This window comes from Myripristis murdjan, chromosome 5, assembly GCF_902150065.1.
Source record: "Myripristis murdjan chromosome 5, fMyrMur1.1, whole genome shotgun sequence".
In the NCBI taxonomy this organism is placed as follows: Eukaryota; Metazoa; Chordata; class Actinopteri; order Holocentriformes; family Holocentridae; genus Myripristis; species Myripristis murdjan.
In genome coordinates, this window is record NC_043984.1 from 16,082,630 (window position 1) to 16,098,790 (window position 16,161).

A 16,161-nucleotide genomic window follows, 5' to 3' on the forward strand; every position below is an offset into this window, starting at 1 on the left:
AGGTCCAGCAGGAGCCCTTAAGTACGGTACGTCAATAGCTTTGGAAGAGATGTTGAGCTCGGAGAACAGGGGAGAAACAGGACACAGAGAGAAAATCAGTGCAGCAGCAGGCCAGGCTTCAGCAAACAATGTCACATTCCTGGTCTATTATTTATGTTAGTCTGTAAAGATAGGCACAGAAATAGAATGATCTCATTTCAGCCTCCTGGTAAGTTCTGGCCTGTGAAAGGACAGACATGTACCCGGATGTCTAAATGATTGAGGGCTTGTTTTGCATGCAAATGTTGTGGCTACACTTTACATCCGATACTCAAACTTTCTCGCTTCCACTCCCAAATGAATACTGTTTCAACATCATCCAAGCATGGTGATAGAGAGGATTTTCTTGTTCACCCACAGGTCGAATACTACTTAGCCATCAAAGTGCGCACCTCACTTTCACATCTTCTCTGTTTTATGACTGTGACTAAGATAAAACATCCAGAAAAGCTATCCTGAGCAGATAATGCTCTACCATACAGCCTTATCCAGTGTGTCTTACTGTAGCGTCAGCATCTTTCTGAATTACATTCTAATAATCTTTATGACGATCCCTGTCTCATTAGGAGCTGCAACAGTGGGGAAATTATAGGTTCACTGTGCACACTGACGGTACGAGTGGTTAGAGGACATATCTGTATGGAAATGAAAATTAGTCTGAACATTATCTAGCCTTCAAATTGCCTTGAGCAAACAGATGTCCACAGACAGCCGACATCTAAATTATTCTCTTTCATGTAAACTAGATGACACTGGCAACTACTGAACCACTAAACATTATTTAATATATAAAAATGCTTTAATGACTGAAACAAGCGTGGAAAGGTATCACTGAGCAGGCCTTTAATCTTCTGGTTCCTCTTCCTTTTCATATGCCATCACTTGTTGCTGAAGTGGAAGTCTGGTATTTTCATTACATCAGGAGGCTTTTGTGGCATTAGAATCAGTGTTAACAAGAGTTTAGGTGGGGCTGTGGCACATACAGTGTCTGTGCACCACTGTGCTTTTAGTTACTGCAATATATCTGTCTGTCTGTCTGTCTATCTATCTATCTATCTATCTATCTATCTATCTACATCTATATCTATATCTATACCTATATATATGGCACAAATAGTGCATAAAATATAAGTATGATTTTATTGATATAAATGGATTGCATTTTTTATGACTTTTCAAAACCCTTTAAAAAAATTGGGAAGCCATTGATCATACATAATCTCAGTAATTTTGCTTGTTATTCAAAGATCCTTCAAGTTTGTATCCCTCTCAAAAAAAGAAATGTTATGCCATTGCTATTCACAGCAAAAAAAAAAAAAAAAAGAAAGAAAGAAAGAAAGAAAGAAAGAAAAAGAAATCCAGTGTTCCCAAAAGCTTGTTGTTTAGTTACTTTAGTTTAAAAACCCTCTTATCATAACCAACCTCAGTTTACCATTATTAATCACCACTCACCAGTAACTACAGGCAGGGAATAGCAGGGAATAATAAAAATGTCTCTTTTAGGTCCATAAATTATTCATACAGTATTGCGAATGCTGGATACACAGATGTAGTTTTCATTCTAGTGCAGCTGACAGAACTCAGAGCCCTAACAGAGTATGTTTTCCCTCTCATCCACCTGGGAGAGGACCTGTGGAAACTCAAAGCTCCTGCCTCAAACTCACGTCAGCATGCACACCCAGCCTCTTTCCTTCAGTGTCTTTGATGATCCTCTGTCATGCAGATCTACCTTGTCTCACTGTATCCGCATTTCTCTCCATACACCAGGAAAGCAGTTAGCAAAGACATTTGGGGTGAGGAAGCATCTTGTTTGATCATCTGCAGCAGCCATTTTCTTAGTGTTCATTTAGGCTGAGGATAACAGACATGAAAAAGGAAACTAGGGAGACATTTCTTTTCGTTGTTACAGTTTAGAGACAAGTGTACACAATTGGCCCATTTGTCTGTACACAAATCAAAAACTCTTTACAGTGCAACCAAGAGCAAGTAAAATAACACCAGCTGAATCCTGAATGGAAGGAAAACATGTAACTACGAACAAAGGTCATCAAGTATAACAGAGCATCCCTAAACTGATTCGCAGGGAGTGACATTCATTGCAATAGGTACAGTAAGCTGCTTGTTTGGCTGAAAGCTGAAGAAAGAAAACAAATTATAAGAAGTCCTGCGTTATTTTACCTACAGTGGACATAACTGTAATTGAAGCAATGAAGGAAATCCTAATTGCATTCGATTCTGCCCTGTAACTAGAAGATTATTTCTTATGTTCCCAAACATTTAGCTCATCACACTTGCTTGGTTGAGCGACGGGTTCAAAATCCTGGGGTTCAGATGAAAAGGGTTCTCACTGTTTGTGTGAAAGCTTTGTGTTTAGCTGTCTGTCGTGGTGCAGATGGTTGCTGCAGTATGGTTGAGTCTTGGTTTTGAACAATGTCTTGGGTGCCCTCTAGTGACGATGACAGCTATTTTACAAAGCACACATTCAGTTACTCCACCTCACAGCAAGTTCGTGCTGAATTAAATTAACATTGTCATTCAGTGGGTGCAGAGACACTGATGGCTGTTTATGGCTCTAACTCAAGTTCAGCTGAATTCATAATGCTGAGATCACATACACACCCCATCTTATTTTCTTCTGCATGGCAAGAAAAAGTCAGACTGAGAACTAGACTGTAAAAAATTTGACCCCTGAGCATAATTCAGAATTCGTGTGACCTTTCCAAGTCACAGACAGTGTTATGTGGAGACGTACCATTGTATATGTCATGTTATTCAACATCCGTGAAATCAAACCCAAATCCTATCCTACAAATTGTAGTACATAAGCATATCTGGCAGTCATTCAGCAGTTTAACCTGTCCCAGACACAGTTACTATATGTCTGGTTTGCCACAAATAACACACAGTAACAAGATGGGGGACTTCCACAGTGATCCTATCTCAACTGTCATACAAGTTTATGGCAGCTAAATCAGCAGTCAGTCCTTACAAATCCACATGCTCAACTGCAGATGTGATCTGCAATCTGTGCGAGGCACAAGTGGATCCAGGGCAAGCTGTCCTTCCCTTTGTATGTATCCTACATCGTTCCTTATGCTGGGCTCCCGTCCTGAAGCCTTAGGGCTTTGGCACCCTCAGCTGGCAATATGGCTGTCTGAGTCACAGCCTGAAGCTGAGTCTGAGGCCGAGGCCTCATCTGCATTTGTAGTCAGAGAGGGATAAGGCCACGGCTGGTCCAAGTTGACGTAGGTAACCTTGAGACTAATGTAGTGCTCTCCTTCCAGACGGGACAGAATCTGCTGTACATCCTGGACCAGGGTGCTGAAGGCAGGTCTGAACTCAGGCTCTGGGTCCCAGCACCGCAGCATGACAGCATAGCTAGGGAATGAATGAATGTGTGAGTGGGCGAGTGAATGAATGAGTAAGTCAGAGAGACAGTGAGTAAATAAGTATGTGAAGCTGATATATAACAATAACAGAGAATTGACTCTCCTGAGAAATTATATAATAATAACAGGATGTGGAGGTAATTGTGTTGGATGAGTTATTTATAGGGTCCAGGAAAGATTCTTACAGGGCATCTGGGCAAAACTGTGGCTGGGGAAGCCGACGTCCCTTCAACAGGAAACGGGCGATGTCATAAGGGTCCACATCAGGATATGGACTGGCACCTCTGGTCAGCAGCTCCCACATCAATATGCCATATGACCACTGTGACACACACAAACAAAGCCTTGTAAATAACTTCAATACAATACAAGGATCTTAGTGCACTGGATTAAGTGGACTCACCACATCCGACTTGGTGGTGAACTTGCGTGTCTGCAGGCTCTCAATGGCCATCCACTTGACTGGCAGCTTTGCCTTTTTATGGTCTTGAATGCTGTAGTACTCCTTGTCAAAGACATCCCTTGCCATGCCAAAGTCTGCCACCTTTACTGTGAAGGTTTCATCTAGCCTGGAAAGAAAAAAGGAATTGTATTGGTATTTCAGTACAATGTTTTGATGATTCTGGCTTCACTACTCTCCTCCATGCCATTTTTTTCACATTTTGGGTGGACATTTTGGCTTATTGGTTACGGTTAGGGTTGGGCATAAGTTGGTTATGGATTAGATTAATTCTTCCATTGCTGTCCTAGGAAAGCTCGCTTGTCTTCTGCAATTCTCTGGTTAACTTAATTGAGCATGTACCAGTTCTAAAAAAGTATAAAAATGTAATATTTTTCTATTCTCTATCACAGTGTAATCCCGGTGCATTTTTGAGAGGATGTGTCTTGTATTATTGTCATTACAGAATAACTATTTTTCAAAAAAAAAGAAAAAAAAAGAGGACCCTCAAGTCACCTCAGGGGTTTTTAACGGATGACTCGATTTGTCAACTTTCATGGTGCAACCCTAGACTGATGTCCAGTGCAATGATTTATGGAAATAATGTAAATTCAACAAAAGTTAGAATATGCTCTAATACATGTGTAAATTAACAATAAATATAAATAGAAAGCATCAAAATGTGTCAGACAAGTGGATTTAAAATGTTTCTCTACAAACCTGACCCATGGGTGATAATGACTTGAATTATGATTTGTCAGTATGTTGTGGGCCATAAAAATGTATAAAATAAATACAATAACTATGAAATTGTTAAATATTGTCTTGTTTAAGAAGCTTATTTAAACTTTCCAACTTCATTTTATACTTTGTTCAAATAAAAAAATGTGTAAGAGCAAAACCTACAACATGAGGTCCAACAAAAATCAGGCATGTTTGTTCTTATTCTTTGGACTTTGGACTAAGCAAAAAATTTCTGACACAAGAACTTTACAGCAGACACTGAAATGGTTCAGTCCCAGACAGGGCAGGGCACAGCTTTTTCACTGAAATATCATAATCAGTGTATGATTCACACTCACATGCAGTTACGGGCAGCCAGGTCCCTGTGGACAAATTTCTTTTGGGCTAAATACTCCATCCCCACGGCAACCTGTAGCCCAAAGCCGACCAGGTCTTTCACTGTCGGGTTCTGGTAGAGACATGGGAATGTGAAACAACCAGTGACCCATTCAAAACGTGTTGTTCTAAAACAGCAGCCAGGTTAAGAATTTACCCTTTTCTCAGAGCGGATGAAATGACGCAGGTCTCCATGCTTCATGTAGGGCAGGACCACCAGAGGGAGCCCTTCCTCTGGCAGCATGATGCCCAGCAGGGACAGCACATTGGGGTGGTGGAATCCTTTCATTATGATGCCCTCTCTGAGGAACTGGTCTACCTCCCCTATATCTGTGATCCCTGGCAAGGGAAAAAAAAATTGCATTGCAGTTTGCTTCATTGTAAGCTCAGCAGCATTGTAAGTGAGGGTTTTCCTCACTCTGCTTTTCTTGAACGGATTAAATTAAAGGCAGAATGAGTAGAATTTTCAAAAAAAAAAACAAAAAAACAAAAAACAAAGTATAGATTCATACAAAAGAATTCATACAAAAACAATCTCTCTCGATCATCATTTATGACCCACTTATGTGTGTGACGTTGGGTGTTTATCTGCAGAGAACCTGTCCTCTGCCTGGATTTTGTTGTTTTGCTGTGTTCGGGACTCCTCTGGGCATCGGCCTTTGGGCAGTGGGTGTGTAGCTCCCAGCCAATAACAGTGACAATAACAGCCAACAGCACGACATCCAATAGGAAACTACGAAAATTGTGGAAATATACTGAGGCAAAATGTGAAGAAGACAAAGCTTGTTTCCCAAGTGAGAGGCTGAGGCTGAAGAGCAACGTGATGTCGGCTTGTTTTCTGTTGGATTGCTGGGCGGTCATTTCATTCTGTCACCGTCCTAGTAAAAGGAACTCGCCTCCAGCAGTTAACTTAGCCAGAGAGAGGGGCCAACTTTGAATGTTGTGTTTACACACCACAGCAGACAAATCCTACTCATTCTGCCTTTCAGGACTGCATGCATAATGTTACACCAACTAGTCAAACAGCAGAGAGCTAGCTCGTGGTTCCCATTAACAAAACATTAATTCACATACTGTTCAGTGATTTGACAGCACAGTGGATCTCTTGATCATTGTGGTCCATCAGGTATCCATGATATACTGTCCCAAAGTGACCTATATTGTATAAACAAAAACGTTGTTTGTTATGTCTACTATTTACACAATCAAACATTTAGCAGGCTACTGCCTCTTTATTCTAACAGTAAAAATTTTATGAAAGCCAAGAGTCTTACCTTTGCCAATAACCTGGTTATGCTGAATTCTGAGCATCTCAGCTGGGATCAGCATCTCTTTGACCTCTTCCAGGAGGTCAGGGCTTAAATTGACCCTCGAAATGCTGTCGGGAGGCGCCAAAGGAATGGCCAGAGGGTCGTAGCTGGCAGCATACAATAAACCAGGGAAGGCAATTGCTCCTGAACCTGATGTTTGATTGGACAGGTCTAACACACAAGGAGCAAACAGAAAGGAAAGCAGATCATTTTAAGATGTTCCACTTGGGCCTGATGGTTTTCTTAGGACATTTTTCCCCCTGTTTTTTCATGCTTTGTTTTTGTCAGTGAATCCATTTAATCAGTGTATTCATATTCTTTTGATGACAAGCAGAGTCACATTTTCTACCAAGCTACAATTTGAGGGTGGATGAAATGATTAACGGTTTGCATTATGAATTTATGAATGAATGACTGAATGAATTTGGAAGTCTCACCCCGTCTGTAGTCTCCTCTAGGCGACAACTCAGAATTGCTGCCCATACGACTCCTTGCTGACAGTCTGGATAAGCGGAACTCCACCTTGGCTGAAAACATACATTGAACAAGGATCTTTGAACACATAAAGCGACTAGCATATGCAAGTTCACACTTAGTCAAATTATCTTTAAAAAGCACAATATAGATGATCATAGAGTAGAGAGATTAAAAATATGCTGGTTCAGCTGACCTTGTCAAGAAAAGGATTAATTTCTCTCACCTTTCTTTTGCTTCCTCAAATGGGTCATCACAGCTAATGCAAGTGCAGCACCCAATACTAACGCTGCAATAATGCCCAGCACAATGCCTGCAATAACAGTGTCTTGGTTCTTATCCACAATGAAAACTGTACCCACATCGTAAACGTCGCCATTCACAGACACCTACAGCAGGCGAGAGGAACGCAGTCGGTCAGAGAGACATTCATTTTGTTACTTGCAATATGAATTATTTTTAAGGTATAAGCTGAGCTTGAGTTGAACAATTTCCCACCTTGACAGGTAATCCTTCACTGGGAACAACCAGGCCCTTAGGGATCCTGCAAGTCAGCTCATTCGACAGAACCTGGACGTTGCAATCCACATCCCCAATGGTCATTATGATCTTCATACACGCAGTAACCAGATTCAGGTTGTGATGCTGTTACATTTTTGAAAGACAAAGATTAAATTAAACGTAAAAAAGTCAATTGATTATTGATAGCATTTTCTTTGTAGAAATACATTCATCAGTGTCCAATTATATTCCACATTTGTGTGGGGCAAAAAATGGACACAATTTGTCCAAAATTAGCTACATATAGTGTATGAATATGGAAACATACATGCAATGAAACCTCATTCTGTCCTGGGCTCAGTTCCAGTACATTTCCATCATTTTCAAAGGGAATGGCTTTGGCATCTGGGTGGTAGTCAAGACGTCCCCTCCAGAGCATGAGGGTTCCATCCATCTCAATGGAAATCTGCCCTGTGTCTGACTTTTCTTCGGAAATGTCTGCTGGAAAGGCCGGAGCCATGCACTCCATATGGGTGGCATTCACTTTACCCGTACAAATCTAAAGTGAAAACAGCACATAAAATAGCATTAACATTCACAGAGAAAGGTAACGAGAAAGAAACAACCAGCTAAAGAGGGAATACTGACAACCATTTAAAACTCAAATTCACCAACACGTTCAAGAAATTCATTTTACTTTGATTATCTAATTTAATTTTCTGTCCATGTGCACAGTGCACACAGGCATTAAATAAACATGGTATTAAATGAACTGAATACAGTATTTTTACATTTCTGTACAGAAGCAGATCAAACACAAATATGAGACCACAGAGTAAGAATACCCGCTGAAGAGGCTGGTGAGCGTGGTTGTTGGACTTGTAGTGGACCACAGTCTTGTGCACAGAGTCAAGATGCCGGCCTGTTATCAGCAAGTTTGAGCCCCTTAATGAGAACAGAAATGAGAACATTAGCACCAGACGTTCCCCGTCAGTATGTGGCCTTCAGTCAGAATATATCAGGCTGTGCTCTACCTTCTGAAGCTGCAAGGAGGAAGCACAGCGGCTACAACAGGATTCTCCTTGTAGAAAAACATCTTAGCGGTGGACACAGGAAATTTGTCGATAATGACCTTCATGGGTACCTTCCCAACAGCTGCTGCACCTTCTGTGAGGCAGACAATGGAGGACATGTTCCCACCTCCTTCAGAAATGCTGAGAGGAAGAGATAACACAGTGACATGTATGCGATACCACATCATTAAGAGCATTTTTGTAGACGGTGAAATTACTTCTTTGAATGCGAGACCATGAAAAGAGCCAAATCATTGTTGCCACCATCATGAGAAATGTGTGGTGATATCATGGTAATCACCTTTGAATAAGACAGTCTTTGCCATCAATGAAGACATTTCTTCTTATCCCAGAATTAAGGTGCCTCCCTGTCAATGTCACCAGTGTTCCTCCAAATTTAGGCCCGTGGTCAGGCCTGATTTCTGTTATAGTAGGCTCCTGATTAGAATGAGATAAAATCTTGTGTCAGTATGCAATTTATTTTAACACTGAATAACAATGCTATGACAAAAACAAAAAACAGACATCTGGTGTTGGTAACAATTTCAGCTGCAGAAATGGTGTCATCCTCACCACAAAAGAGAAGCCATGCATCTGAGCTTCGCCTTCAATTGAGTAGCGACCCTCCACATTCCCCTCATGCACTTGCAGAGTGATGGTGAGCCCCTGGTTTAGTACTCGTTCCTGCTGGTGAATCACGCATACTAACCTATGGCGACCAGCAAAGAGGGAGGGCATGTTTGATTTAATGATAATGTAACATTTTATTTATTCTCATAAAGAAATTAACTTTTTTTGCACACAATGTCGTAGGTGTGTTGCTCACTGTTCACTGTTGCTCTTTCCAGGCAGTACGTTACAGGGCGTCCCAGAACCCACGGTGACCACATGGGTTTTGCCACTGATGATGGCTGGGCGCAGAGAAGACTGGAACTCCCACCCACACAAAATCAGCTCTGTCTCCCCGCCAACAGGCACCATCTTTGGGAAAAACTGCACAGAGAAGTTCAGAATACCAATCAGTGTGTGGTAGGGCTGCACAATATGGACACAATTTCATATCTTGATATTTATGCCGAATGTCTTGATAGCGATAAGATATTCGATAGACTATGGGTTCACACATTTGAAACTTCAAGTGTAGCAACAGTGAAAATTAAGCATTTTTCAAAAAAGCAAACAAAAAACAAAACAAAAAAACCCCCAGCATAATAATATTATAGTTTCCTTTTGATATATTAATTACCCACATCTAGATAATGACGTGATAACATATATCGCGTAGCGCTGATGTATAGTAAAGAATTATATCTGATATTCTCAATGTTAATTTGTGTTAAATGTATGAGGTGGTCTACCTCTGTGATGACGGGTGAGCAAGACTGTTTGGTCCACTGGGAAGTGCACTCATGTTGCCTTGAGCAGACTCCCGAACACCAACCACAGTTCATGAAGCGTGGGGCCATCAAGCACGTGGAACAGGTCATAAAGTGTGTACACCCTGGACCTACAGGGGGCACACTGAACAGCTAGAGGTGGGAAAGGGTGAGGCATACAGACAAGGGGAAAATGTAAGATAAAGCTGAGTTGCAGGATAAAAAAAGAACTTAAAAGATAACACGCTGCCCTCTATAGCATTTATAGAAAGATGCACCTTATTTCCAGCCACAAAGAGAAGTGAATCCTTGTACACAGCTGCTACCCTGGACACCTGGTTCTCTCCGAGAGAATAGTTGGCAAAAATAATGGGTCTGAAGAGTGTCAGAATGACCTAAACCAGTGGAACACAGAAGCAAAAGTCACATGGATATTGCATGGATATTGAGCTCTCATGTGTACCAGTAACTGGTTGACAGACCAAATAAAATGTATAGCACACATATTTAGTTTAGACATTGGGAGTAACGATCATTATTTATATGGCTGTCAAGAAGACATGCTTCTTTATTTGGTGAAACGCATGAAACCACAGGTGCATACCACATAGTACACACACATAATGTCAGAATGATGCCCTCTATTTAACCCTTAGGCACTTTGCTACCTGCAGGATCCTGCCATCGTTAGTGCCAAGGTGTGCCAGAGTGTCATTTCCACTGGTGGTGACCAGGATGGAGGTGAGGAGGACGTCTCTCATCTGCCTGTTGAAGAGGTCCAGTCTATAGTAGGGCTTGGACACCAGAGTGGGCTTGGCGCTGCACGTGTCATTGTTCTCTGAGCTCTATTCAGGCGAGAGAAACCAAAAAATACAACAGAGTTATTATTATTAGGATCAGGTGGAAAAGGGAATTCACATATTTCAGACTGCACTTTGAGAATCCCTTTTGCTGTTTCTGCAACTCTGTCAAAACATGTATGTCTACAAAGCTTGAGCAAAAGCCAAAATTTAATACAGTGACATTGTCCTGTCAAAATATCTCAATATTTGATATTATTGCCCCCTGTATATGCTTACTACCATTACTCTACCTCTGTTCAATTGCTATATAGTTAAAATACCACCTGCTTCAATGCAAAACTAACTTTTTTAATCAAACAAAAGTTAAATAAAACAATAAGCCAGAAACAAAAACTGCAAAAATTGATATTGATAGTATAGGAAGAAACAAATATATCCATGAAAACTACACAGAGCAGCAGGAAGAATCTTCATTCCTCCATTTCGAGAGGAAGTGGCTTGGATTGTGCCTCCAGCCATCAGGCCTGCGTAGTAACATGCTGTGAAAGGAACAAGGTTGTAAAACAGCAGCAAACTCTGGCTCCAGGACGTCATATGTTTACTTGGAGAACTGTTTGTCTCACGGTAAAGACTGTCAGCAGCTGAAACCGTTCTTTCTGGACTTCAGTTGTAAAGTAACACTGTAGTGCACATAAAAGGACAGTGAGTCATACATGCATAGAGCAACTCGGTAGAGCATGAGGTGAGTCATGGCAGTGGATGAAATGGAATTGCGCTTTTCAAAAAAAAAAAAAAAAAAACAGAGAGAGAGGATGTGTAAATAAAAACTAAAGGTAAACATTCCAGTCCAGAGCAATTAGTTAACTTGCACTAACATGTCTCTTTTCTTTTCACACGATTTGACTGCATCATTTCTCATGTCACTTAATCTTTTCAGCAGAAAAACATGTAAGCATAGACACTATTACACTTTATGTGGTGACACTGTACAGGATTGATTACTCAATGAGGTCACCATATAGTCTATGCTCAGTTGTACATTGCAACACTTTATTTGAACTCCAACATTATTTGATACTATCTGAGAGACAGTTCACATTATTAGACACTGAGAAAAAACACAACAGCCAGACACAGCCCAACACAGCCCCTCCCCTTTACATTCCCTCACTTTATCAGCAGGATTTATAACTTATGTTTACTGGAACCCATCCCTGTGGGTGTACGCATTGCCCTGTGAGCTCAAAGAAGGTAGGAAGTTTTAACTCAAGAGAAGGAAAAGACCACGCCTTGAAACCGAGGAGGATCACCGCCAAATAATGTATGCAGTAAAGTTGTTGTTACAATGTACTCTGCATACATGCTCATATATAATCGACCAAGTTGGCTTTACACTCCACTTTCCCTCTACCCTAAAATCACTTCTGAGCAGGTTAAAAAACAAAGCTAAGCCAAATATATCACTGCAACTCAATCTAGTGAGATAATCAGTGAGAAATACACTCCCAGTGGAACAGCTTTCATGTAGAGGACCAGCAGTGTAAACAGCTTCTCTAAGGAGGCATTCATCCACAGCCATGGGTGAAACTCAACCCAGCAGAGAAACGGTGTGGCAATGTGCAGGTCACATCTGACTCATCTGCCCCTCCCTCTTCTCCTCTGGCGCTGTTCTCACACACACCTAAAATCCTCATCACTGTTACCAAAGGCACACAGTAACATCTGTGGTCAGGATATACAGACAGGCGACAAATGAGAGGAAAAACCAACATGTAGCGTCTTAGTAAGGCGCTGGACCACCACGAGCCACTAGAGCAGCTTTAATAGTCTCTGGAACTACTGGAAAGATGGAACACTATTCCTCCAAAAGATATTCCCTCATTTGGTGTTTTGACGATAGTGAGGGATACTGAGGGTGCTGTCTAACATTTTGTGCTTTCTGAGATGTGGTGAGTGTGAAAGGCATAGTTTGTGATACACACGGTTTTCATACTCAAACCATTTGGTGAGCCCTCGTGCTCTGTCGATGGAGGCATTATCATCCTGGAAGAGACCACTCCCATCAGGACAGAAATGTTTCATCACATGATAAAGGTGATTACTCAGAATGACTTTGTATTCATTTGAAGTGAGACATCCCTTAAGCACCCAAGTGGACTTAAGCCATGCCAGGAAAATGCCCATCATAGCATAACACAGCCAGTGGACCCCTCACTGTGGAGGTCAAGCATTCAGGCCAGTAGTGTTGTCTTGATGGACACCACACATGCACTTAACCCACTTGTCCAGAGTATAATGAAGACTGACTCATCTGATCACATAACTTTTTTCCACATCTCTGTAGAGCAGTTCCTATGACTTTTGTGTGACTGAACCCTCAAATGTGCATTTGTCTTTGTAAATATGCCTTTATGCACTGCAGCCCTGCTATAATACCCCTCTCTGTGTACAGTATCTTTTGGAAGAAAGGTGCTCCATCCTTCCAGTAGTTCAAGCTCCAGAGGCTTGGAGAATCTACGCTAAGGCATGCTGAAGCTGTTTTGGTAGCTTGCTGTGGTCCAACACCTGACTAAGACACTTAATGTTTGTTTTTCCTTTGATTTGTCACCCATCTGTACAGTACAATTGCTTGTTCAGTCATAAAGTAAATTGTTCCTTTAATAGTTGACTTAATTACACTGTGTTTGTCTGTGAAGGTCTCTTCCTGTCTGCACCATTAAGGACCTTTGTACCGTTGCATTGCTCTGAATGTGAGCCAAGCCTTAACAAAACAGAGAAACTCACTTCATGTGGGCAGCTCTCGCATGGCTGGAAGTGACACAGTCCTCTGGACAGCTGCTCCGGGCCCGACTTGCAGCAGGCCTCCACACCGGCATCAATAGCCTGGTTCACTTTTGTCAAGGGGAAAGCGCACAGGGCTGAGTTTCTTTGAGGATGACCATGTTCATCCATCTCTGTGAATACCCCATACAGAATGTCTTCCCTCTCGTCCACCCTCAGCTCACTCGCCAAGTCCCTGCCCACTGGACCAAAGTGGGCCGCTTGTAAGCCATTATACACAATGTCCCTGAAATCCTCTCTCCGTTTCCTTCTGCGTTTGGGTTCATATCGGCATTCCAGGACCACTTCTCGGTACATCCAGACCTCCGGGATTAACACCGGCAGTCGGCCCAGATAAGTCTGAAAAGCTGAATTGTTCATATTGGGGTTTTCCCTCTGCAGGGACAGAAAGTAGACATACTCTTTGGTGGAGAAGGTGTAGATATAATCAATACTATAAGATTTCTGTAGATTTGGGAGCACTGTCAGGCCATTCGTGAGCATGTGAAAGCCATCTTCCGTTGAAAGTGGCCTTAATACTGATATTGATCGCCTTGGATAACTCCGTGTGATATTTTCATTGACCGAGGCCGCTACAAAGAACAATGAGGTGGCACCCTGTTCAACGATGCTGACCTTGGTGCCCAGTGGGCTGGCCAGACAGTCAGGACAGTAGGATTTAGAGTTTTGCTCCTTTTTGTATAAACACTGAGGCTCTGGGCTTGGACTGTCAGTATCAAGGAAGTAACATATCCCATGCTGAGTACTCCCACAAATGTACAGGTAAGGCAATAAAAATCCAGCGGGATCCAAGAGCAGAACCTCATTGTCTGTGTCCAGTGGATCCTTAGGATCTATTTCAATGTCACACACGTCACAGGTTTGACATTCAGAACTGCCAACGGGCCCGGTTGTCACCTGCCATATCTTGTTCATGGTGTTATCCACTGCTTCGATCACATTTTGAGATGCAACATACACCTCTTGCCTATCCAAGTTCACTTCTAAGTTCTGAATGGGTTTTTCTGTTTGGAAGTGAGGTAGGGCGTAATTTACAGTGAAATCCACCAGCCTGCGAGGAGCAGAAGGACAGCTGTGTTGTCCTGAGGCAGTGTGAGCTTGTATCCAGATGCATACTGTCAGCAAGGTGGCCAACGTTACCATCTCCACTCCAGATTCCACCGTGACTGCGTGCTACCTATAGGCTTTTCTCAACCAGACCATTCTGGAGACCAACAGGAGCTCTGTGTGGGGGGACAAAAGAGGAATGATGAGATTTAATAGATTTAATAGACTTAATAGTTACAACTATTTCACACTTTCAACAAAGAGACTCAGAGAGCAAGAAAGGCAAAGAGCATGAGCTGCGGAAAGAAAAAATATCAGAAGAAAGCAGCCTTATCGCAGCAGTTGCTGGTTTTTACATGATTTGATAAGAGTTGATATGCATGAATGTGGAGTAGCAGGGCAGCCCATCATATAAAGATGTTAATCTCAGTGGAAAAATTACAAGATAGTAGAGTCAGGATAGAATCTGTTGTGGGCAAGACAAGACAAGCAGAATCATGTGGCGCAAGGGCGGAAATTTACAGGGGCTCCAGGGGCGCACACGGGGTAATAACCATACTTGATCTTTCGACCTTAAAAACAAAATCAAAAATACCACAATTTTCTCTTAAATTTGCATAACAACAACCAATTTCCGTTATGGTATCATGTGCAAGAGATCCAGTGCAATTCGTACCCTTGTCGCAACTTCCTGGGACTCAATCATTAAAATAACTAACAGGAAACTTTTTCGAAAGGTTACAAAACAAGAGGAGAACAGCGTGTACACTGTTATATAAACAGGAAAAATCACAAAGTTAAGACTATAAATGTTATTGTAATGATAACAGCTGATATTAGCAGTATCAGTGATAGCAGTGATTTTACTATAGCACAGGTATAAGTTAATTGGCCTGTAGCAGTGGTAACAGAATTACTACACATGTATTTGTAAGGAAATTAGTGATGAAGGAGCGCTAAATCTTAGGAGCCGTCTGTGAATACAATGTTTTAATGATTCATAGACATAACTTTATAAGCGGTCCATCTTTGAATTAAAATTACATAACTTGTCTCCACCTAAAATTAGGCCATACAGTCCTACCTCGTTTTGGGGGAAAGCAGGTATGTCGTTGTGGTTTATCCAGGAGCGTCAAAATCTGAATTCTGTACAAATGAGATTTCCACTAGTAAGGCAGAGCGCTTACACACCGGCCCGGGACGGCGCACTCACCTGACGGCACGGACACGCTCTGGCACTGCTGGTACTGCCATGGTCTGCCTCTGAGGGGCGTGAAGCCAGCCACATGTACCACACTGCACCGGATATTGCATATGTCTGCCTTCAAAAGAAAAGCACGCTATGCCACTCAATTTAAAAAAACGGCAAATTTTTTCTAAGGACTGGGCCAGCCATGGAAACCGACTGTGGCATTAGTCTGTGGTTTCCCCATTGAAACTTTTTTATACAATACACCATCTTTGAATACAAAAAATATTGGGTGGCCCCCAGTGTTTATTGTGGGACAAATAACCGGCGTATAATAATAATAATAATAATAATAATAATAATAATAATAATAACAACAACAACAACAACAACAACAATAATAATAATAATAATAATTATAATAATAATAACCTGCACAAAGTATTAATTGGTTTTCCTTTAATTGCATTGAAGGGATTACAGTAACTTTTGGCTGATGGAGTGTTTTTTTTTTTTCCAAAGTGAGGGACTTTCTGAAGTCCTCGGTAAAAAGAGGGGTAC

The 16,161-nt window shown here is 41.6% G+C and overlaps 1 protein-coding gene across 2 annotated transcripts; it reads right to left on the minus strand.

Moving 5' to 3' along the window:
* Nucleotides 1-1,918: 1,918 nt before the first annotated feature.
* LOC115359851 (macrophage-stimulating protein receptor-like) lies at nt 1,919-15,688 on the minus strand. 2 transcript variants are annotated; one of them, XM_030052497.1, is made up of 21 exons: nt 15,625-15,688; nt 13,308-14,587; nt 10,389-10,565; nt 9,999-10,115; nt 9,703-9,873; nt 9,171-9,337; nt 8,918-9,053; nt 8,646-8,782; nt 8,306-8,485; nt 8,117-8,216; nt 7,600-7,830; nt 7,269-7,415; nt 6,997-7,159; nt 6,734-6,823; nt 6,261-6,467; nt 6,061-6,141; nt 5,144-5,325; nt 4,950-5,059; nt 3,832-3,997; nt 3,614-3,750; nt 1,919-3,417 (listed from the first exon to the last, which is right to left on the minus strand). In XM_030052497.1, exons 2-21 carry the CDS (start codon nt 14,505-14,507, stop codon nt 3,174-3,176), a joined length of 4,143 nt encoding a protein of 1,380 aa, XP_029908357.1. In that variant the 5' UTR covers nt 14,508-14,587; nt 15,625-15,688; the 3' UTR covers nt 1,919-3,173. The 2 variants fall into 2 exon arrangements, with proteins under 2 accessions (XP_029908357.1, XP_029908356.1); XM_030052496.1 differs by lacking the exon at nt 15,625-15,688 and adding an exon at nt 15,496-15,602.
* Nucleotides 15,689-16,161: the final 473 nt, after the last annotated feature.

Coding starts and splice junctions, on each gene's coding strand:
- LOC115359851 (XM_030052497.1), bottom strand. CDS start 14,507: ATGGTAACGTTGGCCACCTTGCTGACAGTATGCATCTGGATACAAGCT. Junction 8,217..8,305: donor CCTCCTTGCAGCTTCAGAAG/GTAGAGCACAGC, acceptor GTTCTCATTAAG/GGGCTCAAACTTGCTGATAA. Junction 6,824..6,996: donor TTTGAGGAAGCAAAAGAAAG/GTGAGAGAAATT, acceptor GTATGTTTTCAG/CCAAGGTGGAGTTCCGCTTA.